The sequence below is a fragment of the Mobula hypostoma genome, chromosome 6 (genome assembly GCF_963921235.1).
Source record: "Mobula hypostoma chromosome 6, sMobHyp1.1, whole genome shotgun sequence".
In the NCBI taxonomy this organism is placed as follows: Eukaryota; Metazoa; Chordata; class Chondrichthyes; order Myliobatiformes; family Myliobatidae; genus Mobula; species Mobula hypostoma.
In genome coordinates this window covers 152,576,764-152,601,729 of record NC_086102.1, presented here as the reverse complement: position 1 = coordinate 152,601,729, position 24,966 = coordinate 152,576,764, and the positions used below count along the sequence as shown (strand labels likewise).

The following is a 24,966-nucleotide window of genomic DNA, read 5'->3' as shown; positions in this document are numbered from 1 at the left end:
CTAGCAATCTGAGAAACCTTGGACTTACAGGTATCAGAATGGCAAGTCCTAGCACTCCTATAAACATTTGTTTCTCTTTCACTCTTACTAAATCTTTGTACAAGTGAACATCAACAAGTAGTAATGAAAAATTTTCCCTGCTGAAAATCTGAAGGTGCTGGATATCCAAGCAACACACAGAAAATGCTGGAGGAACTCAGCAGGCCAGGCAGCATCTATGGAAAAGAGTACAGTCGACGTTTTGGGCCAAAACCCTTTGGCAGGACTGGCTGATGATGAGAGTCTAAATGTTGTTCTTATACTTCATACTTTATTGTCGCCAAACAATTGGTACTAGAACGTACAATCATCACAGCAATATTTGATTCTGCGCTTCCCACTCCCTGGATTACAAATATTAAAAATAGTTAAAATTAGTAAATATTAACAATTTAAATTATAAATCATAAATAGAAAATAGAAAAATGGGAAGTAAGGTAGTGCAAAAAAACCGAGAGGCAGGTCCGGGTATTTGGAGGGTACGGTCCAGATCCAGGTCAGGATCCGTTCAGCAGTCTTATCACAGTTGGAAAGAAGCTGTTCCCAAATCTGGCCGTACGAGTCTTCAAGCTCCTGAGCCTTCTCCCAGAGGGAAGAGGGATGAAAAGTGTGTTGGCTGGGTGGGTCGTGTCCTTGATTATCCTGGCAGCACTGCTCCGATGGCGTGTGGTGTAAAGTGAGTCCACGGACGGAAGATTGGTTTGTGTGATGTGCTGCACCGTGTTCATGATCTTCTGCAGCTTCTTTCGGTCTTGGACAGGACAACTTGCATACCAGGTTGTGATGCACCCTAGAAGAATGCTTTCTGCGGTGCATCTATAAAAATTAGTGAGGGTTTTAGGGGACAGGCTAAATTTCTTTAGTTTTCTCAGGAAGTAAAGGCGCTGGTGGGCCTTCTTGGCAGTGAACTCTGCTTGGTTGGACCAAGTCAGGTCATTTGTGATATTGACCCCAAGGAACTTAAAGCTTTTGACCTATTCCACTTGTGCACCACCGATGTAAATTGGGTCGTGCGGTCCGCTACTCCTTCTGAAGTCAACAACCAATTCCTTCATCTTGCTGACGTTGAGGGATAGGTTATTGTCTTCGCACCACGCCACCAAGTTCTTAATTTCCTCTCTGTACTCAAACTCATCATTACCCGAGATATGGCCTAGAATTGTTGTGTCATCAGCAAACTTATATACTGAGTTTGATGGAAACTTGGCTACACAATCATGGGTGTACAGTGAGTACAGCAGGGGGCTGAGTACACAGCCTTGTAGGGCACCGGTGCTGAGTGATTGTAGAGGAGAGCTTGTCCCCTAGTTTTACAGCCTGGGTCCTGAATAAGCTCCCTGGATTTAGGAATCGTGTATAAGGAATGGATGTGGGAGTAAACCATTGAGCCCGTTGTTCCTGCTCTGTTATTCAGTAAGATCATGGCCATCTTATAAATCGTAATTGCATTTACCAGCTTTAATTCACTGCGTATACACTCTGTGGCCACTTTATTCTGCACACCTGTATACAATGTTCATTAATGCAAATATTTAATTAGCTAATCATGTAGCAGCAATTCAATACATAAAATATTGCACGCATGTCAAGTAGTTTAGTTTTTCAGATTAACCATCAGAATGGCGAGGAAATGTGATTTAAGTGACTTTGACCATGGAATGATTGTTGATGCTAGACGGGGTGGTGTGAGTATTTCACAAACTGCTGATCTCCTGGGATTTTGTCTCTAAAGTTATAGAGAATGGTGCGAATAACAAAAAAAAATACAGTGAGTGAGAGTTCTGTGGGTGAAAACGCCTTGCTAATGAGAGAGGTCAGAGGAGAATGGCCAGACTGGTTCAAGCTGACAGGAAGGGGACATTAATTCAAATAACCACGCATTACAGCAGTGGTGTGCAGAAGAGCATCTCTGAACACAGAACATGTAGAACCTTTAAGTGGATGGGCTACAGCAGCAAAAGACCTCGGTTTCCTCCCACAGTCCAAAGACATACTGGTTGGTAGGTTAATTGGTCGTTGTAAATTGTCCCACGTTTAGGCTAGGATTACGTCAGGGGACTGATGGGCAGTGCATTTTGAAATGCAGCTGAGCCTATTCTGTGCTGTATCTCAATAAATAAATAAACAAATACTCCTGTATTAGGTACCTCCTGTACCTAATAAAATGGCCACTGAGTGTATGTTCACTGAATTCATAATTAAGTGTTGAAGAATCATTCTGCAGTATAGTTAGGGGTTTTCAGAGCACTAACAACTTTGGCACTTTATAGAATAAATAAAAAAATGTTCTGAAATATTTTTGGGATATGTTATCTGTTAGGTTTTCTTCAGAAAGAAGGGGCTATCTATATATTAGCTTTTTATTAAGTTTGGTTGGAAGAAGTACATCATATAAAATATAATTCTGGATTTTTGCAGACAATATAAATAGAACTTTACCAATATTGTTCTCTTTCCAAGAATAAAAACAAATTTGTAGATCTTTGTAACATTTGTTTGATATTTCAATTCTTTGTTCTTTAAAAGGCAATGGGTACCCCATTTATTCCATTGTTGCATTGTCAACCATGTTTCCCTCTTTAATGTCAATTATACATGGACTGGAGAATTTCCAAAAAATTCTTTTATCAAGAGCAGCTGCTTGTGCTTATGAATGCTTAATACACAGCAACAAATTGTTTTAGTTTTTCATTTGCCTTTCACTTTTCCCCTTCAAGCATGCTTCTTTATAATGAAGTGATTATAAACTTTAAGGGCTTTTGAGCAAATGTTGAGTATAATCTGTTGTCCTTTGGAGACACAACACCCTCAACAGGAGATGTTATTATTTATGTTCTTCTTAATGCCACATTTTGTGGCAGGATAAATCGTGAAGCCAAGCATTTTGTTTCCTTCATGTAGATGTCTCAGCCAAGACTAGCATTTATTGTCCATCCCTAATTGTATTTGAAAAGAAGGTATTGAGTTGCCTTCTTGACAGCAATTTGCTTGTTAATTTTAAATAAGAATAAAATCTATTGCAACTCAAATACACTTTATGTTCTATTACTGCAGCCACTTTAGAGAGAGAAAGAGAAGAAGTAGAATATTTATTTTTCACTGCAGTCTGGTGGGGATTAGAATTTTAGTGCCTGAGAAGGTGTAGAATCCTCACATTTGAGTCACAGTAACCTGCAAGGCAGTGAAGCAAGAGCTAGAAAATGGGATTTGGTTTTATAGCTGTAATCACCTGGATGGGCACTGTGATTCAACCAATAACACCAATAAACTAAGGAACTGAGAAAATTATAGTGGAAAAAATGGAAGTGAAAGACATGCAAAATTTGAGAATGCTCAGATGCTGGATTTGGCTTTAAGGATCCAAAATCAGATCACCCTTGTAGCTTAATGGGAAGCTGCGCTGTTGAGCCATAAAGACTAAGGTTCCAGAGTTAATCTTTAATTCTTTCAGAATATGCTTGCCTGCAGTGGGACCAGTACAATTGGAGCAAGCATAAGTTGACCCCTTTTTATAACTGATCAATATAATTTTGGTCACGAAAGAATGAAGGGATATGATGTTAATAGGGGAAAGTGTCATTGAGTGCAAGGATTGGTATGATTCCGTTGTCGCATTCATGCAAGACCATTCGTTGCCCAGTAAAGTCCTGTTTTCTTTCTAAGAGTTTTTTTTTTGCCATATTCTGTGATACTGAGAGAAGGAATTTTGCCCACACATATTTCACCTGCTACTTACTGGTCCCTTTGGTCAAGAAATTAGGTGTGGTTGTTGACAGCCAGCTGAAGTGGAATGAGAGATACTATAGGGAATTTTTTTTTAGATTATGAGAACACTCAGTCCTCGTTTATTGTCATTTAGACATGCATGCATTAAGAAATGATACAATGTTCCTCCAGAGTGATATCACAGAAAAACAGGACAAACCAAAGACTAACGCTGACAGAACCACATAATTATAACATATAGTTACAGCAGTGTAATACAATACCATAATTTGAGAAAAACAGACCATGGGCACGGTTAAAAAAAAAGTCTGGAAGTCCTGAGTCGATCGACTCCCGAGTCCCCAATAGCAGGCGGCAAAGGGAGAAACTCCCTGCCATAAACCTCCAGGCACGACAACTGCCAATGCATTGGAAGCACCCGACCACAGCCGACACTGAGTCCATCCATCTGAAAACTTCGAGCCTTTCCGATACAGCCTCCGGAGCGCCATCCTCTGCCGAGCGCCTTTGACCTCGCCCGGCTGCCGAAACAAGCAAAGCCGAGGATTCAGGGCCTTCTCCTCCGGAGATTCTGGACCACACAATAACTGCAGCAGCGAAGGGGACATTTCAGAAGTTTCTCCAGATGTTCCTCCGTACTCTCACGTCTGTCTCCGTCAAATCAGAATTGTGCACAGTCCCCTACTTGACAAGTAACAGACATCACCACCGAAGTGGCCGCGTGCACTGCGTCGCGCCGCCATCTTCTCCTCCTCCTTGAATTTAGTCAATCAATTGAAGCAAATGGCAAATATTTTGTAAATTTAAAACAATAATTTATAGTAATGTTTATCTTCCTGATTAGATATGCATTTTAGTGTTCCCTGACTATTATGTATAAAATGTATTAGTGAAGAAGCTTTGTGTCTATATTCCACACAGTTAGCTATTTTACAGATCTCCCTCAAGTAAGTCAGTTGAGCCTATCCTGTGTGTAAGTGGAAAAATCCTTTACTGTGCTGAGTTGGCAACACATTGCAAGAAAAGGTGTCTGTTGACTTTTCTGTGGTAGGAGGTCATTTGGCTACATCAAGAAATTTTCCTTCGCTTGGAGACAGTGATTAATGATCAAATACTTGTTTAAATTGTGAATCTCAGTGTGGATCTAGAATTGAATCTGAGATGTTCCGGAGTTGCATGGGTTTCTAGAGAGGTTTGTCCCATTGAGGCAGGGAAAGGGAGTAGGGTGAAGGAACCATGGTTGATAATAGTCTTGTCTCGTCCATACTGCACCAACTGCCACCGCTGGGCTATAAACGTGCAGGAGCAATGTGTGGTGAAGTGCCTTGCTCAAGAACACAACACGCTGCCTCAGCTGAGACTTGAACACGCGACCTTCAGAATCACTAGTCCTACACCTTAACCACTTGGCCACGCACCAATACCTAAGTAGGATATCTATTCAAGAGGGAGAAGGAAACATACTTGATGTTTAGGATGCAAGGATCAGATATAAGGTAGCCAGAAGGATCTTAAGAAAGTTGAGCTAGAAGCGGACATAAGAAGGTCTTGGCAAGTAGGATTAAGGAAATCCCCAAGGTGTTTTTCAGGTATAAGAAGAACAGGAGGATAACTAGAGTGAGGGTAGGACCGAACAGGCATAAAAGTGGAAACGTACCTGGAGTCAGAGGACGTAGGGGAGGTCCTTAATGAATACTTCGCTTCAGTATTCACCAGTGATAGAGACCTTGACAAATGTGTGGACAGCCTAGAAACAGGCTGGAACATGTTGATATTAAAAAAGAGGATGTGCTGGAACATTTGGAAAACATTAGGGTAGATAAGTCCCCAGGGCTAGAAGGCACATACCTCAGGTTACTACGGGAAGTGATTACTGTACCTTTGGCAATGATCTTTGCATCCTCACTGGCTAAAGGAGTAGTACCAGAAGTCTGGAGAGTGGCAAATGTTATCCCTTTGTTCAAGGAAGGTAATGGGGATAATCCTGGGAATTATAGACGAGGTGAGTTTTACAGAGTGGTGGATAAACTATTGGAGAGGATTCTTAGAGACACAATTTATAAGCATTTGGAGAAGCATTGTCTGATTAGGGATTGTCAGCATGGCTTTATGAGGGGCAGGTCGTGCCTCATAAGCCTGATTGAATTATTTGAGGAAGTCACAAAACAAATTGAAGAAGGCAGAACAGTGGATGTAGTGTATATGGATTTCAGTAAGGTGTTCACCAAGTTTCCCCAAAGTAGCTCATTCAGAAAACCAGGAGGCATGAGATCCAGGAAACTTAGCTGCATGGATTTAGAATTGCCTTGCCTACAGAAGGCAGAGAGTTGGTAATAGATGGAGAGTATTTCGCCTGAAGCTTGGTTGGGTTCCACTGGAATCTGCTCTGGGACTCTTCCTCTTCGTGATTTTTATAAATAACAAATGGGGAAGTGGAAGGGTGGGTTAGTAAATTTGCAAAGACTCAAAGGTTAGTGGTGTTGTGGATAGTGTAGAGCAGCCTTTCTCAACCTTTTTGCCCTGGAGGAACCCTTGAAATAATTCTCAGGACGCAGAGAACAACTGTGTAAAAATTATTATATCGACACCTCGTGGTACGTTAGCGTGATCAGTAAGTTGTCGCTATAATAATCCAAAAATAATTATCAGTGTTCTTTTGAGTAGAGAATGAATTTTTAGCCAACATTTCTTGGAAGAAAAGCAGGTAGTTAAGCTTAGCTTACCTTGAAATTAATCTCTCTCTTTCCCTTTTATAAGTTTTAAAAATAAGGTAAACATAATAAATTTTTGTTGAATAACAGGTTTAAGCCAAAATAGGATTTAATTTTTCTGAAGGTAGGCTCGGTGGATTTAATTTGAATTAAGGTTGTAAATTGATTTTAATTAATGTTATTTACAACATGAAAATTTATTGACAATGTTGAATAATAAAGTTACTAAAAACCATAAGCCAGAGCAATATGAATATGAATATAGCCTAAGTCACAATTTTATACAAGACTTTGAAAAAAGATTTTCTAAGTGACATTATCAAGCTCAAATATAGGCCTAGCAAGTGAAACCTGTGCTTGTTTTTTTTTGCTGCAGAAGTACTCAATTCTGCATTGAACTTCAGATCAACACACACGGATTTCACCTTCAACTGAAATAAGACAATTTCTGTCCTTGCTCTTGATGCTTGTTAAACAAGAAAAAGCTTGCTCGTACATGTAAGAAGTTAAAAACTGCAGCAAAATGTTCAGTGCTTTCCAGTGAATGGCAGGATACTCTTCTTTCTCAGAAATCCAGAACGTGTCCTGGGGCAGGTCAGTAAATCTCATCTTGAGTGCATGATCAGAGTGCAGCTCATCAAGATCTTCCTCTTCTCTCAAAGTCAAGTTCTGAGCCTGAGCAGAAGATTCAGAGAAGGGGTCCCTCACCTAGTCATACTCTTGTGTTGAAAGGGAGGAAAAATAGTGTTCAATTTTGTTCTACAATTCTTCCAGGTGGTTTTCAATAAGACTGGAGATTTTCTGATATCCTTTCTCACTCTCAAGCCCAAGCAGCAGTGGAAATATTTCAAGATTTCCTTTTGCAACATGATTTTTCCAAAGATTCAATTTGCTTTTAAATCCAAGAATCTTGTTACTTGAAGTTAAAGCATTTTCTCCAGGGCCTTACACAGACTTGTTCAACTGGTTCATATGATGAAAAATATCTGCTAAGTAGGCTAGTTTCTGCAGCCATTCTTCATCTTCAAAGCACTCAGCAAAATCTGGCCCACTATTTTCTTAAAAATATTCCTGCAATTCACCATTCAGTTCAAATACCCTGTTGAGAACTCTTCCTCTGCTAGGCTACCGGATTTCTGTATGTAACAGGAGATTGGTGTGCTCTTTGTTCTGGTTTTCACACGGGGGAGGTTGGGAGAGGTAATTCGAAAGGAAGAGGCTGATGTCATAACCCGAGTTGGGCGAATCCATTCAATGATCAGAAAATGCACTTCCCCCTCCTCATCAGCCTATCGTCCTTCCCTCCATGTAATACAGCACTCGCCAATTGATAGGATTCAAATCCTAAGAAGTGGTAAATGGAGTTCAGTCTGGAGAAGTGTGGAGGAACAGAGAGATCTTGAGGTCCTTTAAAGTTGCTGCACAAGTTGATGGGGTGATTAAGAAGGTGCATGGTGTGTTGGCCTTCAAGAGCTACGAAGTAATGTTGCAGCTCTATAAAATTTTGGTTAGACCACACTTGGAGTATTGTGTAAAGTTTTGGTCATCTCATTATAGGAAGGATGTGGAAGCCTTTAGAGAGGGTGCAGAGGAGAATTACCAGGACGTTGGCTGCATTACAGACTATGACTGATGAGCAAAAGGTCACACAAGCCAGAGTATCTGGTTTACTGCTACATTGGCTACCTTTTGATATCTCATTGACCTTAAGTTTTCTAAAATCAACTCATTCTCTCCTTCCTTATTAAATGTAATTCTTCTCCATTAAACAAGTACTGTATGTCATGTAAAATCTTTTGCTTTGTTTTCTTTGAGCTATTGAAGAGGAAGGTAGATAACCTGGTGCATAAGTAAAGTGATCATGGTTCCTTTGAAGCACTTAGTGCAATCTTAATTATTGAATCCTACTGTGCCAAATGTTACCTTATCATGGTGATTGTAGATGGATTCTGTTGTACCTTGAGCTGTACCTCTGGTGGAAGAAAATGAATGGGGGTTTGGAGGATAATTAGTAAAAGGCCTAGAGGTGACCACACCAAAGACTTGCATAATCCAAAAAGAAGCAGAGTTTTTAATTGGTAACAGTACATAACTCAGTGGTCAGGTCAAGGCTGTAACTCTGTTAAAGGATTATGTTTCTGTTGAAGAGATTTTTCCCCTCCAGCTGTACAGGTAGCAGATGGTTTCTATCTCAATAGTTATTGTTGAGGCAGTCTCTCCTCTACTTCTTGAATATGATTTATTGCTTGTCCCAGGAACCCACTTAGATTCAATAGGTTGAACAGAATAAAGGCACCATATGTGAGTAGGGTAAATCATAATTAGTTACAACTGTTGAATAAAAGGTCCATATTTCTCAATTTTAAGCTAATTGACTGAATATTCAAATGTTAGTATCTGTCAATGCTTAACAGGAAACAGTAATATATAATTCACATTAAGATATTTCCTTAATATGAGAGATAATGTCTTATGATTAAATTTGCCATGTAATGGTGTTGTATATTTTTAATTTACAATATAGATGCTAAATTTTATGCCAGGTTAATGAATTCCAGCTGTAAACATCATTAGCCAGCGTTTGTGGATTTTTTGGCAAGTGTTCTCTTCAGGTTCAGTGTATTGATTGGAGAATGTGAATACTTAGTGGTAGAAGAACAGCAGAATTTACCAAAATCGAAGTTTATCATTGTTGTAAAAGAAAATTTTTAACATGCAAAGAAGATACAGCTACTAATGGAGCAGCTTGTAATTATAATCATATGAATATTTTTTACTTTAAATGGCAAACTGAAAGATATCTATTTCCTGTTTCATCAATAAAGATATACATAGTAATCCAGGTATCCCCTCATTGCAATAAAGCCAGATAATGTTTTCATTCTATTATCTTAGCTCTGTGAAAATAGCAGTAAAACGTTTGTCATTAAAAACTGTATTTTGCATTGATTCTTGGCTTACAGGGAGAGGTATTATATTATTATCAGCCTTTTGATTATACTTGCTTAAGCAAGTTGGATATTTGATTATACTTTTTTAAAGCATGTTGGAAATTGTTACTTTATTTTTAAGTAATTGCAGAGATGCAAGTTATTGTTTCTTTTCTCCCTGCACTAGAAACAGGAACACATTTTAAAATTGTTCTTGAGCTTTACAGTGAAAGCAAATTTCTTTACATGTATAAAATGGAGAGTCCCATTTTAGGCATTTTATGAACGAGGTTCATCTCATAACACAAAGTAGGGGAAAAGCCATTCTTCTTAATACTTAGATACAGTACATGCACGGGCAGATGGGATTAGTTTAAATTGGCATCACGGTTGGCACAGACATGTTCCTGAGAGTCAAACCTCCTTATAAAAAGTGAGCTTAACATGTTGAAATGCCAGCTATGTGAGTATTTTTTTCAACAGTAAATAATGCAAAGATGTGATTTTAAAATGTGTATATTTTTGGATCTATTGCGAAGAATGCATCCTGAATCAGATAGAGTTTTAATTTAGTGTTTTCTTTTAGTTCATTAAAACAGGGGTCCCCACCCTTTTTTGCACCGCGGACCAGTTTAATATTGACAATATTCTTGCGGACCGGCTGACCGTGGGGGGGGTCCCTGTTAAACACAACCGGAATATAGGTGATAAATCAACTATAAGTCGTTTATAAGTGGTTAATACACTTAATTTCGTTTCTAAAAGGGTTTAACTAACAAATTTAATATTAAACACACAGTGCCTATTTTCCTCGCATGAATATGGCGATGTCAGTTATAAGTCACTTATAAGTCAATAGCATCATAACAATTTAAGTAACGTTTGGATATTAAACACACAGCGTATTTTTTCCTCATACGAACATATAGAATCATTGCAACACACCAATATCGCTGAATCAGTGGGAGCCCTGGGCTTGTTTTCCTGCAACAAGACTGTCCCATCGAGGGGTGATGGGAGATAGTGAAGGTGGTTCCTTATGTCCTGTCTATTCCACAAATTAGTTTTCGTTGCATTCATTGCAGAAAATTCCGCTTCACAGCGATATGATGTTGGAAATGGAAGCAACGTTTTCAGTGCTTTCGTGGCTATCTGAGGATATTCAGTCTTGACTTTGATCCAGAATGCCGGCAGAGATGTTATATCAAACATACTTTTCAGCCCGCTGTCATTTGCAAGCTCGAGGAGTTGATCTTTTTCCCGCGCTGACATGGATGATTCACCGGGGACATTCACAAATGGGTCACGGACCCATTCCTTTGCACATCTTGGGACAGTGATGACCTCGCGTGGGTGATGACCTCACGTGCGTTCAAGTTCAACAGTGGGTGTGACAGGGAATGAGGAAAGGTGTAGCTGACTCATATCGTCAAATCATATTGTTTCCTCGCGGCCCGGTAGTACATGCTTTGTGGCCCGGTGGTTGGGGACCACTGCATTAAAATGATACATGCATGTTCCCACTTCAAAACGTTAGCACAACAGTGACACAAAGTTTTCTGGATTGTGATTTCAAACAGTTTTAAACAATGTGAATTTAATTTACACATCCCAACATTAAAAAAAGTGTTTAGCTTTTTTGTACCAATTTTAGAAAGAGCAAGCATAATTCTTGATTTCAGTACTAACTTGAAAATGTCACTTTAAGATTCAAGATTCAAAGATTCCAAGTACCCTTATTATCAAATTATGTCTGCAGTATACAACCCTGAGATTTGTCTTTCCCACAGACAGCCACGAAACAAACAAAACCATGGAACCCGTTCAAAGAAAAACATCAACCCACCCCCCCACCACCACTTCCAAAAAAAGCAGATCAGGCAAATGGCAATTTAAAAAAAAGAATGAAAAACACAGAATATAAAACACAAAATCAAAAGAGTCCAAGGATATTCAGTCAGATCAATGTTTGCTATCTGCCGGCCGTTCCAATGAAAATCACCCAAAATAGCAACTAAATAAAGGAACGACCAGAAACCAGAAACACATCGTAACGTGAATTACAGAGATTAATCCACCCACCACGTCAATTAAACTTTGTCCAAGGTCCAGAACTCTGGCACCATCCTCCAACAATATCGAGGGAGAGAGAGCATTTGACCACAAGGACCATCCTTTGGGATAGCGAGTGAGAGGGAGAGAGCGCCCATCAGACACCACCTTCCGCCAGCAGTGAGTCAGAGGCTAGTAGGTGGTTCTGAATACCCACTCGACTCCTGCTCTCAGCTTGATGATTTCAGTCTCCCTAGGCATTTAGGTGGGCGAGAAATGGAGTTGATCATGGACTCCAGGCTTCTTGGCCTCGAGGACTCACAGAACCTTCTTGGAGACAGCAAAGTACCAGATCACGCAATCGGCCTGAAAGAACGCCACCACAATGTAGATCACAGGCCCCAACAATAGCAGAGCCACGTTTGAAAGAAAAGGAAGATTTAAAAGAAGTTGTTGTTGTGACCCGTCTGGAGGATGCTGCCCTTGGACGCGTTGTTCACTGGCGCCATCTTCTTCCGAAATATACTGGTGCCATCTTCTTCCGGAATATACTGGTGCCATCTTCTTCCGGAATATACTGGTGCCAGCTTCTTCCCAAATCTACTTCTGCAATTACTGCAAGATAATTGACTCCTTTTCTGGCAGAATTTTAAATTTATCATCTGCTTTAGCTACATGTTACAAAAAATGCTTTTTGTAGTGAGCAGTATTTCCACAGGCACATTCTATCAATGGGTATATTGCATTTGGGGTGCTGTGTGCAGTTTTGGTCACCCTGTTATGGGAAAGACCTGAGGAACATTGTTTTCACGTAGAGGGTGATGAGTATATGGAATAAATGCCAGAGAAAGTGATTGAGGCAGGTACAATAGTGTTATTTAAGAGTCAAATGGATAGGTACATGGAGGGGTAGGGCATGTATGGGCCAAATGCAGGAAATTGGGTGGGCAGTGTAGTTGACACAGGCTCATTGGGTAGAATGTCCTGTATCTGAGCTGTATCTTTCTACACCTCTAACAGGGAAACTTTATAATGTGTAAGAGTGTGTGAGGGATGTAATAGCTTTAAATCCAAATGTCAATGTTGGGAAAGAGTTTTTCTAGGTTTCTGAATACAGTTCCTGTGAGTTTTCATTAGAAAAACCATTTGAACTGCAGTGAAATTGTTGTCCCTGTGACCTCTGCTACCTGTGTGCATTGCATTAGTGTTCCTGATCTCATTAATGCTTCACAGGCCAATGCATCATGTGGCTCAACACAGGTGAAGAGAAACTTGAGTGAGCATCACCACTAAGAACAGGAGATGCATGGCATATTTGCCTTTAATCAGTTGGAGTATTGACTATAAAAGTAGGGAAGTTGTGTTGCAGCCTTATAAAAACTTGATTGGGTCACATTTGAGTTCTATATGCAGTTCTTGTCACCACAACATAGGAAGGATGTGGAGGCTTTGGAGCGGCTGCAGAATAGGATCACCAGGATGTTGTTCGAATTGAACTCTATTAGTTTCAGGGAAAAGTTGGACAAACTTGGATAGTTTTCTCTTTGTTATTGGAGGCTGAGGGGGCGGCTTGATAAAAGTATATAAAATTAGGGATGGGGTAGATAGTCAGAATCTTTTACCCTGGATGTAAATGCCAAATACCAGAGTGCATAGTTTTAAGGTGAAAAGGGGAAGGTTTAAAGGAGAGTTGCAAGGCAATATCTTTTACACAGAGCAGTAGGTGCCTGGAATGTGCTGGCAGGGGAGAAGTGAGAAGTGGATACAATAGCAATGTTTAAAGACATTTCGACAGACAATGAACAGAGGGATATAGATCCTTTGTGGGTAGATGGAGTTAGTTTAATTTAGCATCATGGCTAGCACAGACTTGGGCTGAAGGGCCTTTGTGTTTAGTGAAATTGAGCTTTGGTGACCCAGCTTTCTTACAAATCGTTATGTGTGAAGTTGCATTATTTTGCATAGTAATGCAGTAGTAAAAGCCAGTTTTTTCCAGTTTCGTACTATTGCCAAAATTAAGTCATTTCTCTCTTTCAAAGATCTCGAGAAAGTCATCTACGCCCTTATATCCTCCCGCTTGGACTACTCCAACTCCCTGTATCCTGGGATTAGTCAGTCGTCCCTGTCCCTCCTGCAACTGGTCCAGGAACTCCGCAGCCAGGCTCCTGACAGGTGCCCGGAAGAGGGACCATATTACTTTCATCCTGGCCTCTCTCCACTGGCTACCAGTACGGTTTAGAGTTGATTTTAAGGTTCTCCTGTTTGTTTATAAAGCCCTAAGTGGGCTGGCCCCCTCCTATATCGCAGACCTCCTAACCCCTTATTCTACTTCCTGGTCCCTCAGGTCGGCTGACTTGGGGCTTCTGGCTGTCCTGCGATCTAAATTTAAGTTCAGGGGTGGCCGCGCCTTTGCTGTTGTAGCCCCTAGACTGTGGAACAGCATTCCCCTCCCTATCAGATCTGCCCCCTCCATTGACTCTTTTAAGTCCAGGCTCAAAACACCTTTATTCACTAGCGTTTGAATCTTCCTGATGTGGCTGATTTTTGGCTTGTGCCTAGGCTCATGTGTTTATTTTGTGCCTATAAGCTGTTAGCAGGCTTTTTCCACTGAGGCTAGGGGAGAAAAAACCCAGAGGACATGGGTTAAGGGTGAAGGGGGAAAAGTTTAAAGAGAACATGGGGGGGGGGCTTCTTCACACAGAGAGTGATGGGGGTGTGGAAAGAGATGAAGTGGTAAATGCGGGCTCACTTTTAACATTTAAGAATAAATTGGACAGATACATGGATGAGAGGTGTATGGAGGGATATGGTCCAGGTGCAGGTCAGTGAGACTAGGCAGAAAAATGGTTTGGCAGAGCCAAGAAGGGCCAAAAGGCCTGTTTCTGTGCTGTAATGTTTCTATGGTTCTATGGTTTATATCTGTGTTTCTTGTATTTGTGATTTTAGCTACCTGTAATGGTTTGTACAGCACTTTGGTCAACATGTGTTGTTTTTAAATGTGCTTTATAAATAAATTTGACTTGACTAACATATGGAGGAGATATTGTTCACTATAGTGGTCCAGATTTGCTTTAATACAAGAATTTGTTATTTTTATTTTCAGTTTGTGTATACAGATATGAATTAATGCATATTATAAAATATTAATAACCCATGAATAAATAGGACAGCTTGACCTTAAAGGATAGGTCCTTGCTAAATCAATTTTTAATGTTAGAATGCTAAATCTCAAAATTATTCGCTGTTCATAATGGTTTTGCTGCTTTGTGGAACCTGCATTTAATAGAAAATGTTCAATATCTGCCCTTATCTCAGTGAAGAGGTTTGATGCCATTGATGGGGTTAGCCTTCTGCCGCTGGTCAAATCCCAGTTTCTACACACTTTGAGTAAGTGTAGTGTAGTTGAGTGTACAAAAATATGTGAAATAACAAGCCTGATTTAGCTCTGCATGTCTTTTAATCAGCAAGTATTTCAATAAGACTATATTTCTTTAGGTTCGAGGACAAAGCAGCAAAGGACCTGAACAGATACAATTTACAGCTGAAGAAAGCCATGGAAGAAAATCCTCCTCACAAAGAAGTGAAACAGCCAAAATTGGCCCAATCATCTAAAGTTACTATGATGCACAAACAAAATGCACCACTTTCAAATCAGCAAATATTGGATAAACTTTTTCAGTCACAAATCCATAACAAAACCAGTTTGGAAAATCCTTGTAAGGTGATTGATGTTCCATTTTCTTTAAGTGTTTTAAAAAAACAACTTGAGCAACTGTCCAAAAACAATGAAGCAGGTGGTGAAAGACTTCATCTCATTAATTCCTTGACTTCCCCCAGTGGATGGGTTGTTGCCTCTGAAAGGAAGCTGATGTTACTAAACCCTTTTCGAGTGGAGGAGGCTCTGCTATTTAAAAGACTGATGGAGAATCATATTTTTCCAACAGAAATCCTTGATACACCAATATCGCTAACTAGCAGGTAAAATAAATGCAATGAAAATGTATTAGCACTTAAGTGTGTAGATTTACACTATTTTTAAAGTTCATCACCAGTGTAATTTTGATATTATGTCTCTGAAAATATCACGTATTTCATTTTAACAATCTAGTGTGCTCCCATACATGTTTCAGCTCAGATGAGTGATTATACAAAATTTTTAAACATATTCTCTTGCTATTTTCCATATTGTGAATGTATTAAATACAGTGTACACTTTTAATTGAAACCAGTAACAGATATTTAGAACACAGACATGAGAAAATGTGCAGATACTTGAAATCCAAAGCAATATACACAAAATGCTGGAGGAGCTCAGCAGGTCAGGCAGCATCGAGGGAAATGAGTAAACAGTCGAAGCTTTGGGCTGAGACCCTTCATCAGAACTCCGAATAAATATTTAGCTCTAAACCCTAGCATAATTTCAAAAGATTAGTTTTGCATTTTTCAAGAGTTCCCCCCGCCCCCCATCAGAGTTGGTTCTTTCTAAAGATTTATTAAGGAAGAATTAAGCAGTGATGATTATGATATCTGGTGATTAAAACACTTATTAGGATGTCTGAGGACACGTGAATTGATGTATAAGCTATCTGCTGTCATCTGCTATTCATCATTGACAAGACTAACCTGTTGTTTGATTTATTTCAGCCAGCTTGGAGGACCCCAGTATGTAGATTGCCTCTATAATATGCAGAAAGAAAATTCTGCTGTGAATAGGATAATTTATCTTACAGATCCCAGACTTGTCTGTAATGGATTCAAGGTACAACTAATCACAGGTATGGTGTAGATGAATGGTTATATTCCTTAAAATATAGTATCCTACCAATAAAGCAAGAAATTAAAGGAAGTTCCACTTTTATTTCCTGCAGAATTTGAAATTGTGTCACAATGTGCAGTTTTATTAAGTGCTAAGAATTTTAAATGCAGTGCACTCATTTCTAAATATACAGTTGCAGGTTTTTCAAATTTCTGGTTAATTTGAATATTTGATTCAGAGCTTAGCTGTTGTTCAAACAATTGAAATGGATGAATTCTTAAAGTCTTTGCAGGGAGTTTGCTATTTTCTCCTAGGGGCAACTTTATACATGTTTTGAGCTTGCTATTCTTATTTTTTCTCTACTCTTTTTTTTATTGATTTAGTTAACTGGTACCTAATTACAAATGGCCTGGGGCATCTCTCAAGTTACTTGTAAATTATATTTACACTCTTTCCAGATCCATTAACATTGAGCCAAAGCATTGCATACACAATTCCTCTCAATGATGGCAAGGGTGGGATTCTTTATCGGGTTATTTTTCACTATAACCCTCAGTCCTTTGTGTATTTTCCACCAGCTGGTGAAATGAGAAGGTTACTTCAGCCTATTAAACTATATTTAAGCCATATGGTGTAAAATGAGCTTTGAGGTGTAAAGGCACCCGCTGTCATGACCTCCTTGCTGCTAAATGCAGTTTTTGGGTCACCAGCAATCTATACTTTACATAATCATCCATAAAACATACAAAATGTGTCAGAGATAAGGCGTTCCACCCAATAATAGCAATAAATTATTCTGACAGAATTGCTGTGTCAGTAACTGGTCAGTGCAAGAAAGAGCATGAGGGTTTTTGCAGGCACACCTTCCTCACATGGAAAAAATTTTAGGGGTCTAACCTTTGCAGCAGATTTCCAGTGACAGCACATCAAACCAATGCAGTGCACCTGGGGGGGAAAAGTTGAATTTTGGCCTTTGGCACAAGCACAAACATATCCATTGACAGAACTGCATTGCATTAATCTCCCATTAACAAATGCTGAAAGATTCAGTTTTCCCAACTTATGAATTTTATAACAGTGTGTTTAAGATTTTTGCAAAAACATCTTTAGCAATTGTTGTTTACTGAGATACTTTGAAACTAATATTTTAAATGAATACAGCAATGGAATGCACAAGTCACCAGAAGACAGTACCAAGGATTCCATTAGTGTTCTACAGACAGTTTCTTCTCCATGATAAGATGTAACACTATCCCCATCCTCGGAAGAAGCTATGATCATCAATAGTATAATTTCTTTATCATCACCTTTTTGTGTATTTAACTCAGTCAATTAAATCTCAACTGGGAGTTAAAACAACTTAGATTTTTTTTCTTATAAAAATGCCAATTAGCAGCTGTAGATCTGAGATTCTGCTGGAAATCTTGAGCAACACACAACATACTGGAGGAACTCAGCAGGTCAGGCAGCACGTATGGAGGGAAATGAAGGGCCGAGACTCTTCAGCAGGACTGGAAAGAAGGGGGAAGGGGAGGAGCAGAAGCTGACAGGAAATAGATGAGTCCAGGTGAGAGGTGGAAGGGAGGTGGGTTGAAGGGGTTGATGAAAAGGAATGATGTGAGAAGCTGGCAGGTGATAGGTGGAAGAAGCAAAGAGCTGAAGAAGGAAGAATGTGATAGGAGAGGATTAGCAAGGCTTTCTCTGCCATAGGAGTCAAACTGGAGATACTGGAGGCTGTGGTAGAACAAATGACCTTCCGAAAAATCCTGGCAATTCTGGACAATGCTTCTCATCCCTCTGCATGCCACCTTGGCTGAACAGAGAGGCACTTAAAGTAATAGACTAAGACAACTGTGCTGCTCCAAAGAGCGCTATATGAGATTATCCTTACCCTCAGCCACCAGGCTTATAATGAGCCAACCTATAGCCGGGGAAGTGACCTTGTAATCTTTGACTTGTAAATCTTGTACATCTTATATTATTCTTTCTTACTTCTTCTCTAATATTTGTATATTTGTGCACTTGTAATGCTATTGTGACACTGCAATTTCCTTTTGTATCAGTGAAGCATCCATTTATCTATCTTGTAGATCATGGAACAAATGGAAGGAGATAAGGAACCACAGAGTGATGCTGGGCAGGTCATGAGGAGGCCACAGGAATGAGGAATTTCTCATTCCTCATCACCTTCCTCACCCTTTCCCCTACTCCTCCCTCACCTTCATGACTTGACCATCATCTATATTCTGGTCCACACCTTCTCCTCTTTATTCCGTGGTCGACAGTCCTCTCCTAACCTATTCCTTTTTCAGCCCTTTATTTCTTCTGCCTACCACATCTTAGCTTCTTATAACATGCTCTTTCATTCCACACTCACCTAGACTCACCTATTACCTGCCCTCTCATGCTCCTCCCTCTCCTCCCTTTTTATTCCGGCTCCTGGCCCCTTCCTTTCCAGTCTTGATGAAGGATCCAGGCCAAAACACTGATCCACAGATGCTCCCTGACCTGCTCGATTTCTCCAGCATTTAATATGTGTCACTTAACTGCTATAATGCTCTTAATTTTGATTAATCTTGAATAAATCCAGTGGTAGGGATGGAAAAGACACTTCAGTGTGCCTGCCGCTGCATTGAAAAGGAATGTTGCTAACTCTATCCATTGGCAATAACTACAGAGTGGACTGCACCATCTCTCTTTTTACTTCAGGGGGTTATTAGTGAAAAGGAAAGAATGTGGGGAAGTGATGGAACTTAATTATTACCTGAATTATGAAGATATGTTTAGTTTCTGTTTTAAAAAAAAGAAACAAATATAGCTGATTCCATTATATCAATTGTACCCATGAGTTAAATTATTAATCCTTGGTGTTTGAAAAATAGAATTTTTTTTTGAACAAGTGTTTTGCTTTTATAATGAACACAGAAACCCAACAGAAGTCTCTCTGTAGTAGGAAAAAAAGGGGGAAAAAACTGAAATAAAAAGCTGCTGACTGGGTTATAAATCTTACTAATGGGAGTAGATTCTCAGCGGATGGAACAGGAGAATATTTCCACTTGAGACTCTTTAAAACAGAATGGTTATTTCCAAGAAAGGTCACCAAGTGAAGATTTATTTTCCTCTTGCTGAGATGATAGTTTTTAAGTGTCCCTGCTAGGAAGATCTTCTAACATATATGTGCAATTCAGCAGTACGTCACTCACACATTCCACTGGGGCTTGCTCCTTGTGCAGGGTGATGCAGGCACTGACCCTGGATGAAATTTGTTATTAAACATATTTGACAACTGATTCCTTTTCTTGGGGAAAGACACGCTGCCTTGTTTAAATCTGCTTAGTATGGCCATCCCCGAGAGGTTGCCAAATGTCACTCAGGCCATGTGGGAATTGTTAACACAAGGAGCAAGTCAGGGCCTGAGGCAACTTCTGATAAACCTTGCAAAGGTTTGCAGCTGTAGTTAACTTAAGCTGAAATAGCTATAGCACTTCAATTTCAAAACATAACTCATTTATACTTGTCACTTCATTGTGGTACAGCAGGAAAGTTTCTTAAGTTAGTAACTATATTTAACTTTTAAATCACTAAACCAAATATAACCAATATTGACTTAGAAGTTAAGAATTATATGTGCTGCATAAAATTTAAAAAATAATGTCAAGTCTACAACATAACTTCCTTTCTTCATGATTAGATAACGCAACAGGAGAGCATCATTTGGAAATTCAAGAGATGACTCGGTGTTTACCTTTCTACGGTATATCAGATTTACGAGAGATCCTGATTGCAATTTTAAATAAAAATGCTCAGCATTTGCACCAGTGCAGACCTTTAAAGATTGTAAATTATTTGGAGGTAAGACACTTATGGAAAGTACCCCAAAAATTAATACATCAAGTTGGCAGGTGATTCTAGTGGAGGTCTAAATATTTTAGGAATGAAAAGGATAAAAGTGTCATTAAAGTAGCTTTCCTTGTTTGATTTGCTTTGATCTTCACTGGTCAAGTTAATTAATTGGGACTGTACAATATTAGCAAATACTATGTTTCACTTTTTAATATTAATTATTGTATGTATGTTGTTCTTTATCCAAGATTGGGGGAAGGGGTGTCGATATGCTCCTTGCAATGGTGCTCTGTAACTTGACAGCTTGGGAATGCTTGTAAGCAATGGAATGTCTTCCTCACTCTATTTTTGCTTCCTTGCTCAGAGGAAATTCATTCCCTCTACTCTGCTGTTGATAGCTCCAAGTGAAATTAAGCAATATAGGGAATTGTGGGTACAAGTCTAACCACAATAATATTATGGTACAACATATTGGTTCATTCATGAAGATACTTCTTTGTTTCTTTAAAAAAAAGACAAAGTTTTCAGTACCTTAAAGCCATCTTAAACAACAGGCCTCATTCCCCAGCCATTAGTTTCAAGCGATTACATCTGAACTGGTTTGAAATTGGGATATGACAGTATAAATTCACAAATTTATAGAAGGGTTATTGAGGAGGGTAAAAAGAGGATTTTTAAAAATCATCAAAGATTGATGAAGGTCTGGAATTTGCTATATGAATGAATGGTAGAGGCAGGAGACCTACTAACGTTTGGGAAAGAAACAAGTGAGCACTTGGAGCACAAGGTGTGGACAATGAGAAGGGCAGTGGGAGGAGCCTAAAGAGCAGGATGGTCATAATGGACTGATGGCCTCTATTCTGTACTGTAGACGTCTGAGATTAATTGAGGTGAAATAATAGGTGGGGGTGTTGCGGATACTTGATAGAATTAGTCTGATGTAAATTACTTTTATTAATGCTGTAGTAGTTATTTGGAATTGGCACAAAAATCACAAAGTTTTTATAGTGCCTTTTAGAAGGAAAGTATTTCTGCTGCTCCCTTTCATAGGCTACACCTAAAGAAAGGCGGTGATGTTTTTTACTGGTTGCAAATTGACATCATAATATCTGCTTGAGGCTTGCTTCTCAAAGTTAAACTCATTTGAAGGCAGCTGGTAGCCAGGCCAGCTGTAGCTAGGATCAGCAAGCTTGAATGCAGCCTTGACTGTATTCTTTAAAAGAACAGGCAGCAGCTCACAGCTTATGTAAGCTGTACCATTTTCCAGATATGAGACTTCTTATCTCTTCAGCTGTCATTTCTTCACTTTTTTTTCTAAAATAAACAGAAAATGCAGGAAATGCTCAACAGGTTGGGAAGCATATTTGAGGAAAGCAACAAAGTCAATATTTCAGTCATAATCAATGTAATTGTTTCTGTCTCCAAAGATGCTGGCTGACCTGCTGGGAATTTCCATTTTTTTTGTATATTAATTCAAACTTCTATTTTGTTTTTGGATCTCCTTCCCTCATCCTCGATTTCCAGTTCTACCACAAGATGGCTTACTTTATGGATGTGTAAAGAGCTAAAGATGGCAATTAGTGCACACTGTTATTTTGTTTAAACCTTGCCTTTGTGTGAAAGATAACTGAAGGTTTGACCCTTGGTCTCTGCCAGATCGGCTAATCTCAGCCAGTACATTAGCTGTCAGCCTGTGAAAGGGCAAAGTTCCTACCTCTCCCCACTCATTAGCATCTGCTGAAATGGGAGCCGGTGCTGATGGATGTCAAGTTGCAACTGGATCAGGTTGGGTGAGGCTCTTTGGATATTGATATTCATAATCCAGGTTCATATGAGAAATGGTCACTTGGCTGATGTAGCAGAATGTTATCTCTGAAAAATAAGGACAGGAATAAAAGTTGGGGAGGAGGAAGAAAAAGTAACTTCAGGTGAGATAAACCACAGCTAGCTAACTCAATAGAAAGCGCACACTGAGTCTGGGGAATAAATACACTTGCTCCTGGTGAATATCATCACCTATTCAGCTGTGTGCAAGTTTTAATTTGCCTTCAGAAATCTGAATAAGGCAGAATTATGGTTTGATGATTTAAACCATCCCCCTACACTAAAAAACCTCCAATCACCGTCAGAACCCCACTAATTCATTGTTGATTTTCTTATGTCAGCACAAAGTGCAATTTGTTTTACTATACTACCTTTCTATTATAGAAAGCAACTTTAAAGTTTCAAGCTAGCTAAAGACTTTCATACTTACCCTTCAGTTTTCATATGCAACTTACCAGCTCTTTTATGAAGGTACTCAAGCTTTCAAAACTAGGGTCAGTTTCAGGAATGCCTGGTTTGTCCACTTGTGCTCTTGACCTTTGTCCTTTGCCCCTTCATTTCTGCCAGTTACAGGGCCAGAACCTAAGGGCAAAGAGCAGAGTCCAGTGACATGTATACACAGCCGTTTGTTCAACATATTTTCATAATAGATAAAGCAAAGAAATAACTGTCCTGAGTGCACCATCAGACCAGGGAAGCACAATTACATTATTTCCTGACAACGCTGGAGCACCTTAACTGTTTAAGCAAAGTGGCTCACAGATTGTTAATCTCACGATTTATCTTAATAATGGGTTTGTCGTAGGGTAGTTAGGTATATATTTAATATCAGTAATTCCCTGATATGGCGACAACCTGAACTGTTCTTTGGCATTACTGACTGCATATCACTGCTGTGCTTTGAAGCTACCATAGTGAAGAAAATTCAGTGGGAGAATTCATAAACCTATTTGCACAATTTCCTACTCTAATATCTTGTGTGAGGGGCCTGTATACGGGGAAAGAAATGGATGGGGTGAAATTATTAAATGTTGCAAAATGCAACCAGTTATGTAATATATCTGAGAGCACATTATTACAATTTTGCTTAAATATTTATTCAAGTATATTGATGCATTTTCTCCTGAAGGGAGAGGCTGTTCGCCTGGCTCGACAGTTGCCGCTCAGATTTTCAAGGGAAGACATAGAAGATACATTGTTAAGAATGCAGCAACAACTGGGAAAAGACTGTAACAGTTGTATTCATGGTCGTCCATTTTTGCATCATTTAGCAAGCATTCCAGAAACGAACTGACCAGACATAACATTTAGCATTATGCAACACAATTGTTGCAACTGAGAATAAAATAAGGACATGCAGCAATAATAATTTTTCAGTCCATGCAAAAAAAATTATGGAAACATATGATCCTGATGTCTTGAATCTGAAATTTTGAATTCAAATACTGTGAAATTTTTAATATTCCATTTTCTAAATACAACTAGTTTCAGGACAAGATGAATTCCGTCTGAAATTATATTGTTTTTTGAACATGGTAGTCTATGGTAAAATACAGCACATGTATCTGATAGAATGCCCTACTCTTAAAGCATATTTCCAGCATGTTGTTTGAACTATGGAACATAATTAAGTAAGCAGTATCAGCAGATCCATATTTCAATCCTTGTGTCTTTGCTTTCTCACAGTCAATAAAAGTTGAAGAATTTATTCCTTCTTTCTTCCTTCTCATTTTACCTTGCTCAATAGAAAAAATGAACACCCCCATCCTTTCCCGAATCACATTGCTCTAAATGAGCAACTAATTTAAGAACAAGTGTGTCATGGACCAGTTTGGTTGTGTCTCATTCTTCTACACGTGGGAAGTCGGTGAGCAAGCTAAGATCAGAAATTCAATAGTAGAGAATTTTTAGCCTGCCTATACTTAAAGACCATGGATTATTAAAAGAGAAGAAATGTATTTTGCACATTTATAAATAAAATATTATTTCTACTGTTTAAAAAAATCTGAATAATTTTAATCAATAATTGAGATGTTTGTTTAAAAAATTATATTATTTCCTTGATTGCATGAATATAGAATGGAAGGGGGATCTTTGTCTTGTTATATTCTAGTTTATTATTTTTCATGTTTCTTCATTAATAGATATTTGTAACTGAAATGTTTTATTATTACATCTGAAGCCAAAGCAGAAGGGGGAAAAAATTTCAGTAGGTTGGGCAGTATCTCTGGAGACAAAAATTATATTTTGTTGTAGGTTTTAATGAATGGTTATTGAACTCCACCATAACCCAGTTACAAGCTGACCCTTCCCAGCATTTTTCATTTCTATTTCTAATATCCATGTTGTTTTGGATTTTACCCTTATCCCTAAAATAATTATTTTGGGACCTATTTGATGCAGCCTCATGACTTAGCTTAAGGAATGCACTCTGCTACAAATGCAACATGCTCCCAACTAAAGCGGAAAATTCATTCGTAATCCATCTGCGTTAAAAGTGAAATGTTGTGCCACAATCAATGAAGGTTCTATGAAGATCTGTCCATCATAATTTACATAGGTTTTTGATAATACCTCAACAACACCCAGTGTTTGTGGTTCTTGACATCCCTCTAGTGAACCACTGCAAAATGCCATAAGATACAGGAGCAGAATTAGGCCACTTGGCCCATTGAGTCTGCTCCACAATTTCATCATGGCTGATCGATTTTCACTCTCAGCCCCAATCTCCTGCCTTCTCCCTGTATCCCTTCCTGCCCTGACTAACTAATAATCCATCAACCTCTGCCTTAAATATACCCAATTACTTGGCCTCCACAGCAGTCTGTGACAGTGAATTCCACAGATTCACTGTTCTCTGGCTAAAGAAATTCCTCCTTACCTCCGTTCTAAAAGGACACCCCTCTATTTTGAGGCTGTGTCCACAGGTCGTAGACACTCCCACCATAGGAAACATCCTCTCTACATCCATTCTATTGAGGCCTTTCAACATTCGATAGGCTTCAATGAAGTAACCCCTCATTCTTCTAAATTCCAGCGAGTACAGGCCTAGAGCCATCAGATGCTCTTCATATGACAAGCCTTT

The 24,966-nt window shown here is 39.1% G+C and overlaps 1 protein-coding gene across 3 annotated transcripts in view; it reads left to right on the top strand.

Moving 5' to 3' along the window:
* pms1 (PMS1 homolog 1, mismatch repair system component) overlaps window positions 1–23,943 on the top strand; it is a 108,387-nt gene extending 84,444 nt beyond the window's left edge. Inside the window, exons 10-13 of one of the 3 annotated variants that reach the window (XM_063051996.1) lie at window positions 14,954–15,436; window positions 16,103–16,233; window positions 19,906–20,066; window positions 23,011–23,943. In XM_063051996.1, coding sequence (XP_062908066.1) covers window positions 14,954–15,436; window positions 16,103–16,233; window positions 19,906–20,066; window positions 23,011–23,175 — 940 coding nt within the window. In that variant the 3' untranslated portion in view covers window positions 23,176–23,943. Of the gene's footprint in view, window positions 1–6,852; window positions 7,009–14,953; window positions 15,437–16,102; window positions 16,234–19,905; window positions 20,067–23,010 lie in introns of those variants that run through there. The other 2 variants (XM_063051994.1, XM_063051997.1) reach the window with 2 other exon arrangements.
* Window positions 23,944–24,966: the final 1,023 nt, after the last annotated feature.